The 12,146-nt window shown below is 31.3% G+C and overlaps 6 protein-coding genes and 1 non-coding gene across 7 annotated transcripts; 3 read left to right on the top strand and 4 right to left on the bottom strand.

Annotated features, from left to right (window-relative positions):
- Positions 1-1,610: 1,610 nt before the first annotated feature.
- PHYBLDRAFT_64437 (hypothetical protein) lies at positions 1,611-2,672 on the bottom strand (the record flags this gene model as incomplete). The annotated part of the gene is made up of 4 exons (XM_018441298.1): positions 1,611-1,801; positions 1,856-1,936; positions 1,996-2,344; positions 2,625-2,672. 4 exons carry the CDS (start codon positions 2,670-2,672, stop codon positions 1,611-1,613), a joined length of 669 nt encoding a protein of 222 aa, XP_018293566.1.
- Positions 2,673-3,773: 1,101 nt separating this feature from the next.
- Positions 3,774-4,883, top strand: PHYBLDRAFT_64436 (hypothetical protein; the record flags this gene model as incomplete). The annotated part of the gene is made up of 4 exons (XM_018441297.1): positions 3,774-3,954; positions 4,168-4,289; positions 4,431-4,554; positions 4,684-4,883. 4 exons carry the CDS (start codon positions 3,774-3,776, stop codon positions 4,881-4,883), a joined length of 627 nt encoding a protein of 208 aa, XP_018293565.1.
- Positions 4,884-6,436: 1,553 nt separating this feature from the next.
- PHYBLDRAFT_64435 (hypothetical protein) lies at positions 6,437-7,083 on the top strand (the record flags this gene model as incomplete). The annotated part of the gene is made up of 2 exons (XM_018441296.1): positions 6,437-6,521; positions 6,830-7,083. 2 exons carry the CDS (start codon positions 6,437-6,439, stop codon positions 7,081-7,083), a joined length of 339 nt encoding a protein of 112 aa, XP_018293564.1.
- A 608-nt stretch (positions 7,084-7,691) lies between these two features.
- On the bottom strand, positions 7,692-8,139 carry PHYBLDRAFT_64434 (hypothetical protein; the record flags this gene model as incomplete). Its single annotated transcript, XM_018441295.1, has 2 exons — positions 7,692-7,912; positions 8,001-8,139. 2 exons carry the CDS (start codon positions 8,137-8,139, stop codon positions 7,692-7,694), a joined length of 360 nt encoding a protein of 119 aa, XP_018293563.1.
- A 209-nt stretch (positions 8,140-8,348) lies between these two features.
- On the bottom strand, positions 8,349-10,312 carry PHYBLDRAFT_143775 (hypothetical protein; the record flags this gene model as incomplete). The annotated part of the gene is made up of 5 exons (XM_018431065.1): positions 8,349-8,405; positions 8,468-8,809; positions 8,902-9,138; positions 9,451-9,573; positions 10,094-10,312. 5 exons carry the CDS (start codon positions 10,310-10,312, stop codon positions 8,349-8,351), a joined length of 978 nt encoding a protein of 325 aa, XP_018293562.1.
- Positions 10,313-10,815: 503 nt separating this feature from the next.
- On the bottom strand, positions 10,816-10,888 carry PHYBLDRAFT_t98. The gene has a single exon. It is a non-coding gene; the product is annotated as a tRNA-Ala (tRNA).
- Positions 10,889-10,922: 34 nt separating this feature from the next.
- Positions 10,923-11,801, top strand: PHYBLDRAFT_166759 (hypothetical protein; the record flags this gene model as incomplete). Its single annotated transcript, XM_018435477.1, has 1 exon — positions 10,923-11,801. One exon carries the CDS (start codon positions 10,923-10,925, stop codon positions 11,799-11,801), a length of 879 nt encoding a protein of 292 aa, XP_018293561.1.
- Between the last annotated feature and the right edge of the window lie 345 nt (positions 11,802-12,146).

Here is a 12,146-nt window from a genome sequence, read left to right as displayed (position 1 = left end):
CCTATGTTTTTTCCTTTTTTTCTCAAATATTGTGCTCTTTTTTTGAAGAAATACAAGATACTATTGGCTGAATCTGCGTGACTTGCAGAAAAGTATTTACGATTAGTGTTATTCTAAAGATGGGAGATGACCTTTTGATCAAAGTATAAACCCCAACAAATAGGTGTGGGAGACGACGTTTCCAGAGTAGGAGACAACATTTGTTTATTAGGGTATACTGTCTTAAAGTAGCATGATAGGCATCCATTTTATTATTATATACATATATAAAATAATGCATGAATATATTGTATATATATATGTATAAAATTACATATTTACTATGATGCTTTTACATTTAGCCAAAGCTATTATCTTGTCTTGCATTAAAGTATCTTTATTATGATAAGTATGAATCCTTAGGGACCTGATGTAGTTATTTGATGCCGGAAAGCAAGTCACGATTTGTGGTCCAGTAAAATCAAAATGTCGTCTCCGACCTGAAAACGTCATCTCCCATCTGGAAACGTTGTCCCCCTAGGATTAGCAAACATGTATTCTACTTCCTTAGATTTTGTTTTGTTTTTGCTTGAAAATAAATAAAGTCTAAAGTATACCCTTACAAAAATAAATAAATTATATGACATTGTTTTTATAATTCTAAGCAGTAGCATTAGATGAGCCAAAAAAACTTAACACTATTGGGAAAGAAAGCTAATTGAGCAAAGCATTAAAAACATTTTTTTAGGATAGCCTTAAGATTATTTTAAAAATACATACTATCTTTTGTAAAGCAAAGCAGAAGGTCATATAAGCATTGTTTATCAAAACCATTACTTCCAAAGACTTAAAATTTAATATATATCTATTCTTGCTCCAAGTTTATTTGTTGATCTTAATATTCAAATAAAATGATCAGGCAGTTGTTTTCCATTGCTGATTTATCTTGACTAGTGCTCTTATCTGTCTTTAACTGTTTGTGCATAATTACAAGAAGTTTATGATAAGATTTATAAAGCTATTCAATCAAGTGTTCAATACATGTTACAAGATGATGATGATAGCAAAGGGTAACATTTTATTTATTACTTAAAATACTTATAATGTGTATATTGAGGTATTCAGGATTGTTTATGGGTTAGTATCTCAATAATGGGAAAAGTAGATACTGTGAGAGTATTATTTATTAAAGAGACAAAATAATATTGTTTATATCTGCTACTATTCAAATCCCTATAATTCAAATCCCTGTTGTGTAATGGTTGGTTTATACTGTATGAGTGTGTAGTATACGTGTGCCTGGTGTGTAACAGTTCTGGAGATTGTTAACTTGCCAGGTTCATTAGCAAGAAGGAACCAGTGTTTGGTTGTAGGGTCTGTTCTTCACTCAATTGTGGTGTGTATACCACATATATTATTAAAGTAGATTAGGAAAGAAAAAACTTTGAAGTCATTTTTTTTGTTTTGAAAATTAAAATACATAAAAAAACGTCACAAAAAATAGTAAAAGCAAGAATCTATTGTACAGCACTGGAAAGCCTTCAGATAAGATGTACACATAAGTTTAGCATACAAATTATTAATTATAGAAGTTAGAGACAAAAACATGTTTTTATTAAGCTTGTCAAGCCTTACTCTAAAGAGCAAGAGAAAGAAATGAGCCCTTTGTCCAGGGCATCAACTAACATTTCTTTCTCAATATCTTCCATAAGACTGAGTAGCACAAAAGACATCTTTTCTGGCCATCCAATGGCTCTGATGGTGCCTTTTTTGTTTTTGATTGTTTTCCAAGGGAAAGATTTTCTTGTTTCCCCAGTTTCTTCTAAGAAATTGATAATATAAAGTAAATGTTAATTTTGATATTTTATAGACTTACTATTGAACAAGCTTATCAAACGTTTGTTCATCTTATTCCTAAAGTTGTTGGCAGCAATGGTCGCAGGTTGTATTTCTTGCACTATGACAGAAAAATAAATTAAGATAAAATAAATAATACATCTATTATATAATACTTACTTGGGCATCTTTTGACGTTTCCCATTGCTTCCAAGAAACTCTTCGGAGTGCCATCTTTCTCAATACACTTAAAAAATATTGAAGACATATCTCCTGACAAGAGGCGGCCAATCTTTTGACTGGAGCTGGTGCCTGACTCCCAGAACAGAAACAGACTATCGTAGTTCATCAATAGCTTCATTGTGTCTATGATGGTCAATATGGATTTTGCATCACGTTTGACATCAGAGACAGAAGATTCCTGGTGAAGAGTAGCGGAATCTTCTTTCGCCATCTCGTAATATCTGCCTTTTTCTAAAGGACCCATCGAGTTGCATGAATCAATGATTTCCTCATGTCTGTAGTTTTCCTCTAAAAATATATTTCAAATTGTTACAAAACTATTGTTTTACTTGTAATCAATGCAGTTAATTGTATTACTGTCAAGTTTTCTCTTGTTATTCATCTCCTTAGTGTAAAGATTAAAAGGATTTTTTTTTAATCTTTTTGGGCCCCAAAACAGTATTGCTGAAATTATAGGCAGCTTCAGCTATGTTTTCAACAACCTTTTGTTGCAAATTAAATTCTATAGCAAAGCTAATTTCGAATTCTTTTCTACGCTGCAATTCTAATCACAGTTTTTCTACTACATTGGTTGGCAAGTTTGCAGCATCATTCAAGAAGTTATTAACGTTCATTTTTAGGTATTTAATATATAATAATAAGAATATGAAATAAAATAAACAATTATTTCAGTTGTCTTGGAATAATGACCAGATGACGTGTCAATTCATCTGATGGGAACCTGATTTTGCTACCAATCATATATTGTAATTTATTAGTAACTAATGGTAAAATTATTAGCCTTACACTAGATAACTAGATAAGTAGATAACACTATGCAGTTAGCAAATGTGACAAATAATTTGGCAGGGGAAATTTGCATTTTGATAAATGAAAATTGTTATCCAGATTTGTGAGATGCTTTCTGTACATATATCTACCAATCTGGTCACATTGTTAATTAAAACGGTTTTTCCAGTATTTATTTCCTATCTAAAAATTATTTACAAACTTGATAATTACCAGTGTTATTGATTCTGCAACTTAGTTACAAGTGCCAGAAAAGAAATATCATATTGAAACCTGATAAACTGATGAATAATCACTCTACTGTATTTTCACTAATTATTTGCTAACTTTGAATAAATTATTCACACATTGTTAAATAAATTTTCACATATTTTCTCCAATTAAATTCACATACTTTACTCAATAATAATTCACACATTTGAATTTTATTTTCACACAAAATTATAAGAATAATATCACCTAATATTTCAAAAAATCTATGAAAAAAAAGTGAAGAAGTCTAATAGTTAAGGCTGATTCGTTCTTCTATGACTTTTTTTCCCTCACTCTAATGTTAAAAACAGCGATCTTAGGGGATGGGGGTAATAGCACAGCACAATTTAAGGTGACTGCAAGTCCAAGGCCCAGCTATAAAGTGTCTTGAAAACCCTTCTATTCCCATTCTTTATAAGCACATCTTGCTTGATTGTTATAACCACACCCATGTTCCTATCTTTAGGTCATTCAAATTTTTCAGAAAAAATAAAAACACATCTTTTTTTAAAGTTATTAACATTTAGTTGTAAGAATAAAAAATAATATTTCCAAATAATAAGATATGATGCCTTTTTTACATTGTGTATATTACATACATTGCATATATTGCATACATTGCTTACATAAATCAATAAAAATATTTATATAACTACAGTAGCCTTTTATTAAATATGAGCACCAATTTTAATACTTTTATTGAGAAGATATACTCACTTAAAACAACTCTCTTATTTCTCAAGAATTGTTATCCTGACAAGCAGAGTATTTTTCAAGCCATAAACAATTATGCCCTTTCTAATAACTTCCTTGTTAAGATTAAGGATAGAAAATTCTCTATCTTTTACATTGCTGGTTAAAAGGTTTGTATTTATTGTGACAAGAGCAATATAAGTGATAAGAAAAGAAAGATGGCACTCAACTCTTCTCTTACTAAATGTCCCTATCACTTAAGATTTTCTTATAAGAAGAAGAGCAAAGGATATCTTCCTTTGTCTACATATGGGAAAAAAGAACATTGCCACAATCACCTTGTCACCCCTGAGAATTTGGTTTTTTCTTATCAAGAAAGAATGTCTCTTTTGACTGTTAAAGATATTACTATTGCAAAGACAATATTAGAGAATCACGCTAAGTCCTGTGATGTTCAGAAGGCAACAAGTGACAAAGTGACAGGTGTTATGTATGAGGTAAAAATAAGATATAAAATAAAGCAAGTGCAGACGAGAGTACGGTGAGACTTTGTTTTATTAGAAGAAGTGAAAGAATCAGAAAAGAGATGCTGTTCTATTGCTATTAGTATTGTGCGTTTATATAGACATTGTATTTAGCTTGGTGATGATATGATGATATCATGTAATGTCTGTTTCTCTACCATTATCTTCTATGATTTAGTTCTTATGTTTTTAATGTTATTGACTAGAGTCTTAGTATTTGTCTTAGTATGTTCTTTACGTAATTTCCTTGTATAAGGGAAGATATATCTTTTAGTATTGTTACTAGTTGTCGGTAACTCAATGTATGTATTTGTTGAGTGTCTGTACTTTTAATTTAAATCTACGATGATGTTGGATACAACAACAGGAATAAGAAAGCTGAGAATCAGCAATATCAACAATCTCAAGTATAGTGCTACTTGTTGTAATAAAAAATCTGCCCATGGCACTACTGAGCTCAACAAAACAATGGAAGCAAAGGGATATTCCATTCTTCACAAGTTTAATAAGAGAAATAGACTCACACCCATATTTTTTACAGATAATATAATGATCAGGAGAGCTTGACATTTATCTGATATCTTTATTAGAGCATCTGTAGCAGTAGCATTTCTATTAGTATTAATTTAAGTGCTCACAAGCCACATCTGAGGTTTAAATCAGTAAAAATATTAAGGGTAAAATATCAGTAGCATAATAAAAAGAAGCATTTAGATAATTATATTATCTGGTATAGTCTTCTTCACTAGTAAAATTCATTCTTATTAGATATTTTTCTTTTATATTTAATATAAAAAATACAAGTTAAATGTTCTCGAGACTATCAGCTTTGTAGTGAGCATAATTTTTGTGAGTTTTTGTAAATGTTACTATATACTATTATTTGATTTAAAGAAAAAAATAACAAAGAAAAACGATTTAAATACTTGGCAAGTTTTTAAAATGAGCATCCATTTTTATACTCAAGATCATAAAAATCGCGGAGCATGTAAATACATGCTTGTGGTGATCCAGACACTTGGATGTTGGATTTATCACATATAAGAACATATTCATATTGGGATAGCGTAGTAGCTATCATCTTGTCAGTATAAAATATATATAAACGATTAAGTAATCAGCCCAATAATTATTACAGTTAGTACTGTAGATAATATCTTAAAGATTGTTAAGATAATTATATCATACTGCTGGGTAAACTGTGTCAGATCGATATGGAGCTAATTTAGTAGGAAGTTCTAAAGCTCTAGTATAAAAGAGAAAAGAATAGCTAAGAGCTAAAAAAGTATAATTTATGACTTGATGTCATAATTGTAACACCGACACTAGTTAAGCAGTAAATACACTCTAATAACCAAATATAGTAAAGGAAGAAAGCCTTAAGAAACTAAGACGTAATGACAAGAGCAGATTGTGTTTTCTTATAAAAAGGGACACTTTTTATTTATGAATAAAAAAAAGACTTATATACAGTCTCAAAGTATTTCTATACGTCTCTATTATCAAATATTTTATTTTTCTATTGTTTCATACCTGAAATACCACAATGCTGTTGGAAATACTACTGCTACAGACAATTTTTTTTGAAAAGCATTTACAAAAAGCATTTAAATTGGGAAAAACTAAATTTAAATGCTACTGCTGCAAATGCTCTTAGGGGGTTTCATTATCTGTTTTAGGTTTTTTTATTTTTTCTGGGATTGAAAAACACTAATTATTGGCTGGTAAAAATCTCTCAAAACAATAAAATCTCAAAACTTGGCTTGATAATTTTAAGACTTTATTTTATTTTTGACTTAGCATTTTTATTCAAATATTACAAATAATAAAAAGCATTATTTTACTCATATTTTCTGTCTATTTTGATAGAAGTAATACATTATATTATTTAATATGTCTTAAATATGCTTATTCAAAGACTTTTCATAAATTTTAGCCCATCAGTAGCTTTATGCAAACAGTAAATATATCTAGAATAATAAATAAAAAAGTGATTTTTTAAAAGATGTTATACATTAAATTAGCTAACATAAGTGGTGTTCAGTAATATTTTTTTATATTCATTATTATTGGTTAAAACTTAAAGCTTAGAAAAAATAAAATAAAATGTAAAGCAGATAATGAAACCCCCTATTGTGGATGCTACATACAAGACAAACTGTGCAAAGATATCATTGGTTTGCATAGAGAGTGTCTATAATCTAAGTAGAGAAAGATTGAGGAGCTTTTCTGTGATCTTTGCATAGGTAGCCAATGAGACAAAGAAGAGCTATGTCTGGTTTGTAAAGTCTCTGAAAGCAATTGTTTTGGAGGTGGTTGATAAAGCCCCTATATTTGTTACAGACAAATATAAAAAATTGATTAATACACTTGATTCCAAATTTCCTTTGGCCAAGAAGCTTCTGTGTGATTGACATATGATTAACAACATTGCCAAAATAACAAAAAAAACAATGAAGCCAGAAAAAAAAGAGAATTGTGCACACATTTATTTAACAAAATAATTTTTGTAGATAAACACAATGTCTTTGATGAACATCTTGAGCTTTTCAAATTGCTATCATCTCAGAAAGATTTCCAAAGTAAAGAGCAGCTGGAAGTCAACAATGATATTTCTACAAAGGTTATAGAAAAAAGAACTCTGGATAAGTACTTTGAAGATGAGTGGATGTCATGTGGTGATCCAGACACTCAGATGTTGGATTTAGCACATATAAAAACATATTCATATTGGGATAACATAGTAGCTATCATCTTGTCAGTATAATATATATATAAACGGTTAAGTAATCAGGCCAATAATTATTACAGTTAGTACTGTAGATAGTATCTTAAAGATTGTTAAGATAATTATATCATATGGTCAAATAAACTATGTCAGAGCAATATGGAGCTAATTTAGTAGAAAGTTTTAAAGCTCTAGTTGTAATATTTCAGGTACGAAACAATCAAAAAATAATAAATTTGATAATAGAGACGTATAAAAATACTTTGAGACTGTATATAAGTTGTCTTTTATTCATAAATAAAAAGTGTCCCTTTTTATAAGAAAACACAATCTGCTCTTGTCATTACATCATAGTTTCTTAAGGCTTTTTTCCTTTACTATATTTGGTTATTAGAGTGTATTTACTGCTTAACTAGTATCGGTGTTACAATTATGACATCAAGTCATAAATTATACTTTTTTAGCTCTTAGCTATTCTTTTCTCTTTTATACTAGAGCTTTAGAACTTCCTACTAAATTAGCTCTATATCGATCTGACACAGTTTACCCAGCAGTATGATATAATTATCTTAACAATTGTTAAGATATTATCTACAGTACTAACTGTAATAATTATTGGCCTGATTACTTAATCGTTTATATATTTTTTATACTGACAAGATGATAGCTACTACACTATCCCAATATGAATATGTTCTTATATGTGATAAATCTAATATCTGAGTGTCTGGATCACCCCAATTGTCTTTATGAATCTCAAAAACATTGCTCTTGGGCTCAGAATCTATGTTGCTTGTGTTGTCATTCATCATGTTTTTGGAATTGTCATTCACAATGTCACTGACATTTTCATTTACCATATCTACTACTTCAGGAGACAATATTATATTATATAAATTTATTAAATTGCCGCATAAAATAAAATAAAATAAAATGTATAGTGTTTCTCTACGTACAATATTGTCTTTGAAAATTTCTTTGCACATCATCAGCAAAATGTCTATGGCATGTCTGAGTGGAGACCATAGCAAAATATCCACCATTGGGAGAGTACACTGAACAATTGCATTTAACTAGGTTGTACTTATTAGACATTTTAAGTTTGCTTGCGTTTATAAAATTTGTGCAAACAGGAATGTATTCAATAGCATAGTTTATTTTTATAGTTTTTATTTTTTTTAGATAACCATTAAAAGATGCAATATGTCTTATATCCAATAGAAAAAGCTACATAGTATTATTGCTGCCAAAATTTGAAAACATAATGGAGTTCGAATTTGATTAACTTGTCTTTTTGGTTCTACTCAACTTTCCCATGGTGAAATCATATAATTTTTGCAGTGGGCATTGGAGATTGTCACCTAATAATATTACTAGTTAATATAGGTTCAATATTTTAAGTAAAATACATTAATAAAATTACCTTCTTGACATGACTTTCCCAAGCACATTTGATATGCCAATGGCACAAAAGAATTTGAACTGAAGGTCCAAATGTATCCCGGATAGCCTTCTGCTCTATTGAGCTACAGTCAATCATGATCTGTTTGACCTTCAAGCTATTGGTGTCTTTCAACCAGTTCAACCATCTTGCAATGATATAACTACATTCAATGCTGATAACAAAGAAAGCAACTGGAACTCCCTTGTTAGTTACAGGGTTGTATACAGCCACAGACATCAAATAACAGTCCTTGTTGTCAAGGAAAGACTTGCAGGTTTTGTGGATTGAGTCAAGATACCACTCCTCTGCATTTTCTAAAAACTAATGATAAAATAAATTAAAGTGATAAATAGTATTTTTTTTGATATATATTTAAATATTTGACTATATATATATGTAATATTTATAGTTACCTTCTTCTGCCAAGGGGAGACCCAGCTTACAAGAAGAGGCCAAACAGAGTTATATGTGTCAAACATAGTTTGATAGCCCTTTTCTTGAAGGAAAGCAATCCATCTTTCAGTACTTATCTCATCTTTGTAGTACTTTCTAGCACTGTTGTTGATTCTAGCTACAATTGCATTATGAACATCTTTATACTGTATCATCATTGCAGAAGGAATAGATGTCATTGACATAGAGTTATTCATCTAATTAAAGACATTATAATTAAAAATATATAATAAAACCTTATTTTAATGTTACTATATATTAATAAAATATCTCTTCTAGTTTTACATCTTCTAGTCTTAGAAGTTTTTTAATGGCTTTCCAGTCAAGGTTTTTCTCAACATGTTCATTGATTCATATATGGGCTTCTTCAGAGAGCCAAGAGTGAGAGATATCAGAAAGCTCAAAAGGATTGTGGTTATTATGCCTCCAGTTGTAAACTACTATTACTTTACTGACATTAAAGAACTTAACAACTAAATCAGCCAAGCATCCCACCTTGATGCTCTTACCCGTAGTATTTCTATGCTTAACAACATGGAGCTTGTCATTTTCGTGTTGTAGTGGTTGAAGTTGAAGAAGTTTTTAGGAGGAAGAATTGAAGATTTGAGATTAGGAACAAAGATTCGTGAGAACTTGTGTAGGTTTTGTTTATTGAGAAAGGATTTTGTATCAAAGTTTGACCAGGTTTCTACACTGAACTACTACTGCTATTTATATTGTTTTGGATTGGGAAAATTATATGACTGGGGTCAGGTAATCGATCCTATCTGAGCCTTAATCAGAGCAACGTGATCTTAGGATAATTAATGTATGATTAATTATATAAATGTGTGTAGTCCCAATGAAGTATTAACATCAAAAGTAAATGTGTTTATGAGTTATAATTATGCTTATAATAATCCACTGATATATCTCATATTACGGTGATATCATCATATGAAATATAATCATTATCATGCATGCTAAACCTGTGTGTTAAATAATAAAGTAATTGGTAAACACCTTTGACTGAAATAGCTGAGACCTTATATTATTTCCTTCAGACTTATTCTCAATTACAGCAGTAGTCAATACTCATTTACAACAAACTGCTTGCTTCTTCGAACTCTCTGCCTTTGTGCCAGAATGATCGCATTTAAGATACTAAGTTACTTTGATCAGATTGCAATCAATCAAAGCACCAACAGGAACTTTTCTCTTTAACTTGTTGCTGTTTTGAATGATCCAGTTGGCATAGCAAGCTGGGTTGTTTGTAAACCATAGCTGGTACTCTTCTTCAGCTCCAAAAACAAATTCTTCTGTCTCATTTTCATATGTAGGCATGAACTGGTAGAAGGTCGAGATGTGAGAGTCAAAAGTGATGTCATTCATTATTATAGTATTGATAAACAGAATCAGTAACAAAAATGCGTAAAAAGATTCTACACAATAAAACAAATTCCAATATTTTTTGAAAGGATTTGTGACTTGCAGAAAAGTATTTACAATTAGTGTGTCGGATATTATTTTGATGAATCTGTAAAATCTGAAGATAGTTAACCGCAGAACCTCTTTATGCACAGTAACATCTTTCTGAGCATTAACTACAGTATAATGACTCTTCTTATATTTAAATATAATATAATAGCTAATGTAAATAATGCACAGTATTAGTCTAGAAAACTATATAAAACAATTCAATTCATATCAATAAAAGATATCTTTTATTCTTTCTTTGATTTTATGTATACTCCTTGATCCCCAGTGGGTTCGACCTTTTGACTTTGTTATAGTAAAAGGAAGACCAACCCAGATCAGGAACAACACACTCTGACAGCTGCACAAAAAAAAACAGTTATTATTAAGTTCAAAAAGTCCTCAAATTCTGCAAAAGTTGGAGAAGCTGGGCGTCGATCCCAGTGCCTCTCGCATGCTAAGCGAGCGCTCTACCATTTGAGCTACATCCCCTGTCACTCATCGTCGTTCTGGAGCATTGGCTGCTATGGCAACTCTTACTGCTGTTGGTGCATGTAGATCTGGTTTCAGTTTGCTCTTAAGTTCACGTCTGTTCAAAACCTTTATACGACCAAAATTCGAGTATGGTCTTGCAATCACATGTCTTTTGCAAAAAGATGTTTTACTTCTAGAGAAAATTCAAGATAAATGCTTGCGAATGATTGTTGGTGGCCATGCAACTTCATCTACTGCAGTCTTGAAACATATCTGCAACCTGCCCAGTATGGCTTTTCGCGTTGACATTCTCAAAACAAAATTTTGTCTTCGGGCACACACTCTTCCTTCTGGTTGTCTTCTCTCTCTGCTCCATTCTCATCATCTCCAAGCATCAACACTATCCACTCTTCACACAAACCCTCTTTTTGCCAGCATTCCCCCTGATCTTAATTGCTCCAGCCGCATAAAACTATCCAAGCACTTTGAGTCTTTTAGACAAGAAAAGTTTGCTCACTTTCGTCTCACCAACACTAAGATTCTCATCCAAGCTTGCCGCCCTCTTCTTGAAGTTGATCCTGTATTGTTTCTTCCTGCTACATGCATAGAACGTGGCCGTCTAGTACGTTGGAGAATGGGCTGGTTGCCTGGTAAGCCAAAGGAGTGTGCATGTGGCTTTGATCATACTTCAAGACGCCATCTCCAATTCTGCATCACAATCCCATCTCAGCTGTTCTCTCAACTTCCAGCACCACCCACAGATGAAGACAACATCATTGACTTTGCTATATCAGCACTACCAATCTCGTCTACACATCCAAGCCCTCTATATTGGAAAGCTCTTCTTACAATACTATGGCATATTGACATGCTATGCAATCCTAATGGCAACTACACACATGAAACCGATCATGGTTCTCTCTGGCACTAGCTCTAATAATTTAATATCTGTTTTCTTTTACTTCTTTTCTTCTTATTTTTGTCTTCTCATTCATGAAAGGTTTCTAGATCTGCAATTCTGTCTCCTCCCTTTCACTGTTACAACTTTTTACACAGCTGCAAAGTGGAGAGCAGGTTCAGTCTTTTAGCTTAGTATTGTTTATTTCTCTTCTTCTATTCATTTTTTTGTCTTTTGTGATCCTTTTGGACTTTTTTTTTCTTTTTCTTTTGTACTTAGGAGGCTATATGATCTATAGATCGCCAGCGATATCTCCTTAATAAAAATAATCTTTAACCTGAGCTACATCCCCTCGTTCTGGTTTTCTCTGCTGCTTAG

This window comes from Phycomyces blakesleeanus, assembly GCF_001638985.1.
Source record: "Phycomyces blakesleeanus NRRL 1555(-) unplaced genomic scaffold PHYBLscaffold_7, whole genome shotgun sequence".
NCBI classification, from domain to species: Eukaryota; Fungi; Mucoromycota; class Mucoromycetes; order Mucorales; family Phycomycetaceae; genus Phycomyces; species Phycomyces blakesleeanus.
The sequence above is the reverse complement of the archived record's forward strand: the minus strand, read 5'-3'. Positions and strand labels throughout refer to the sequence as shown.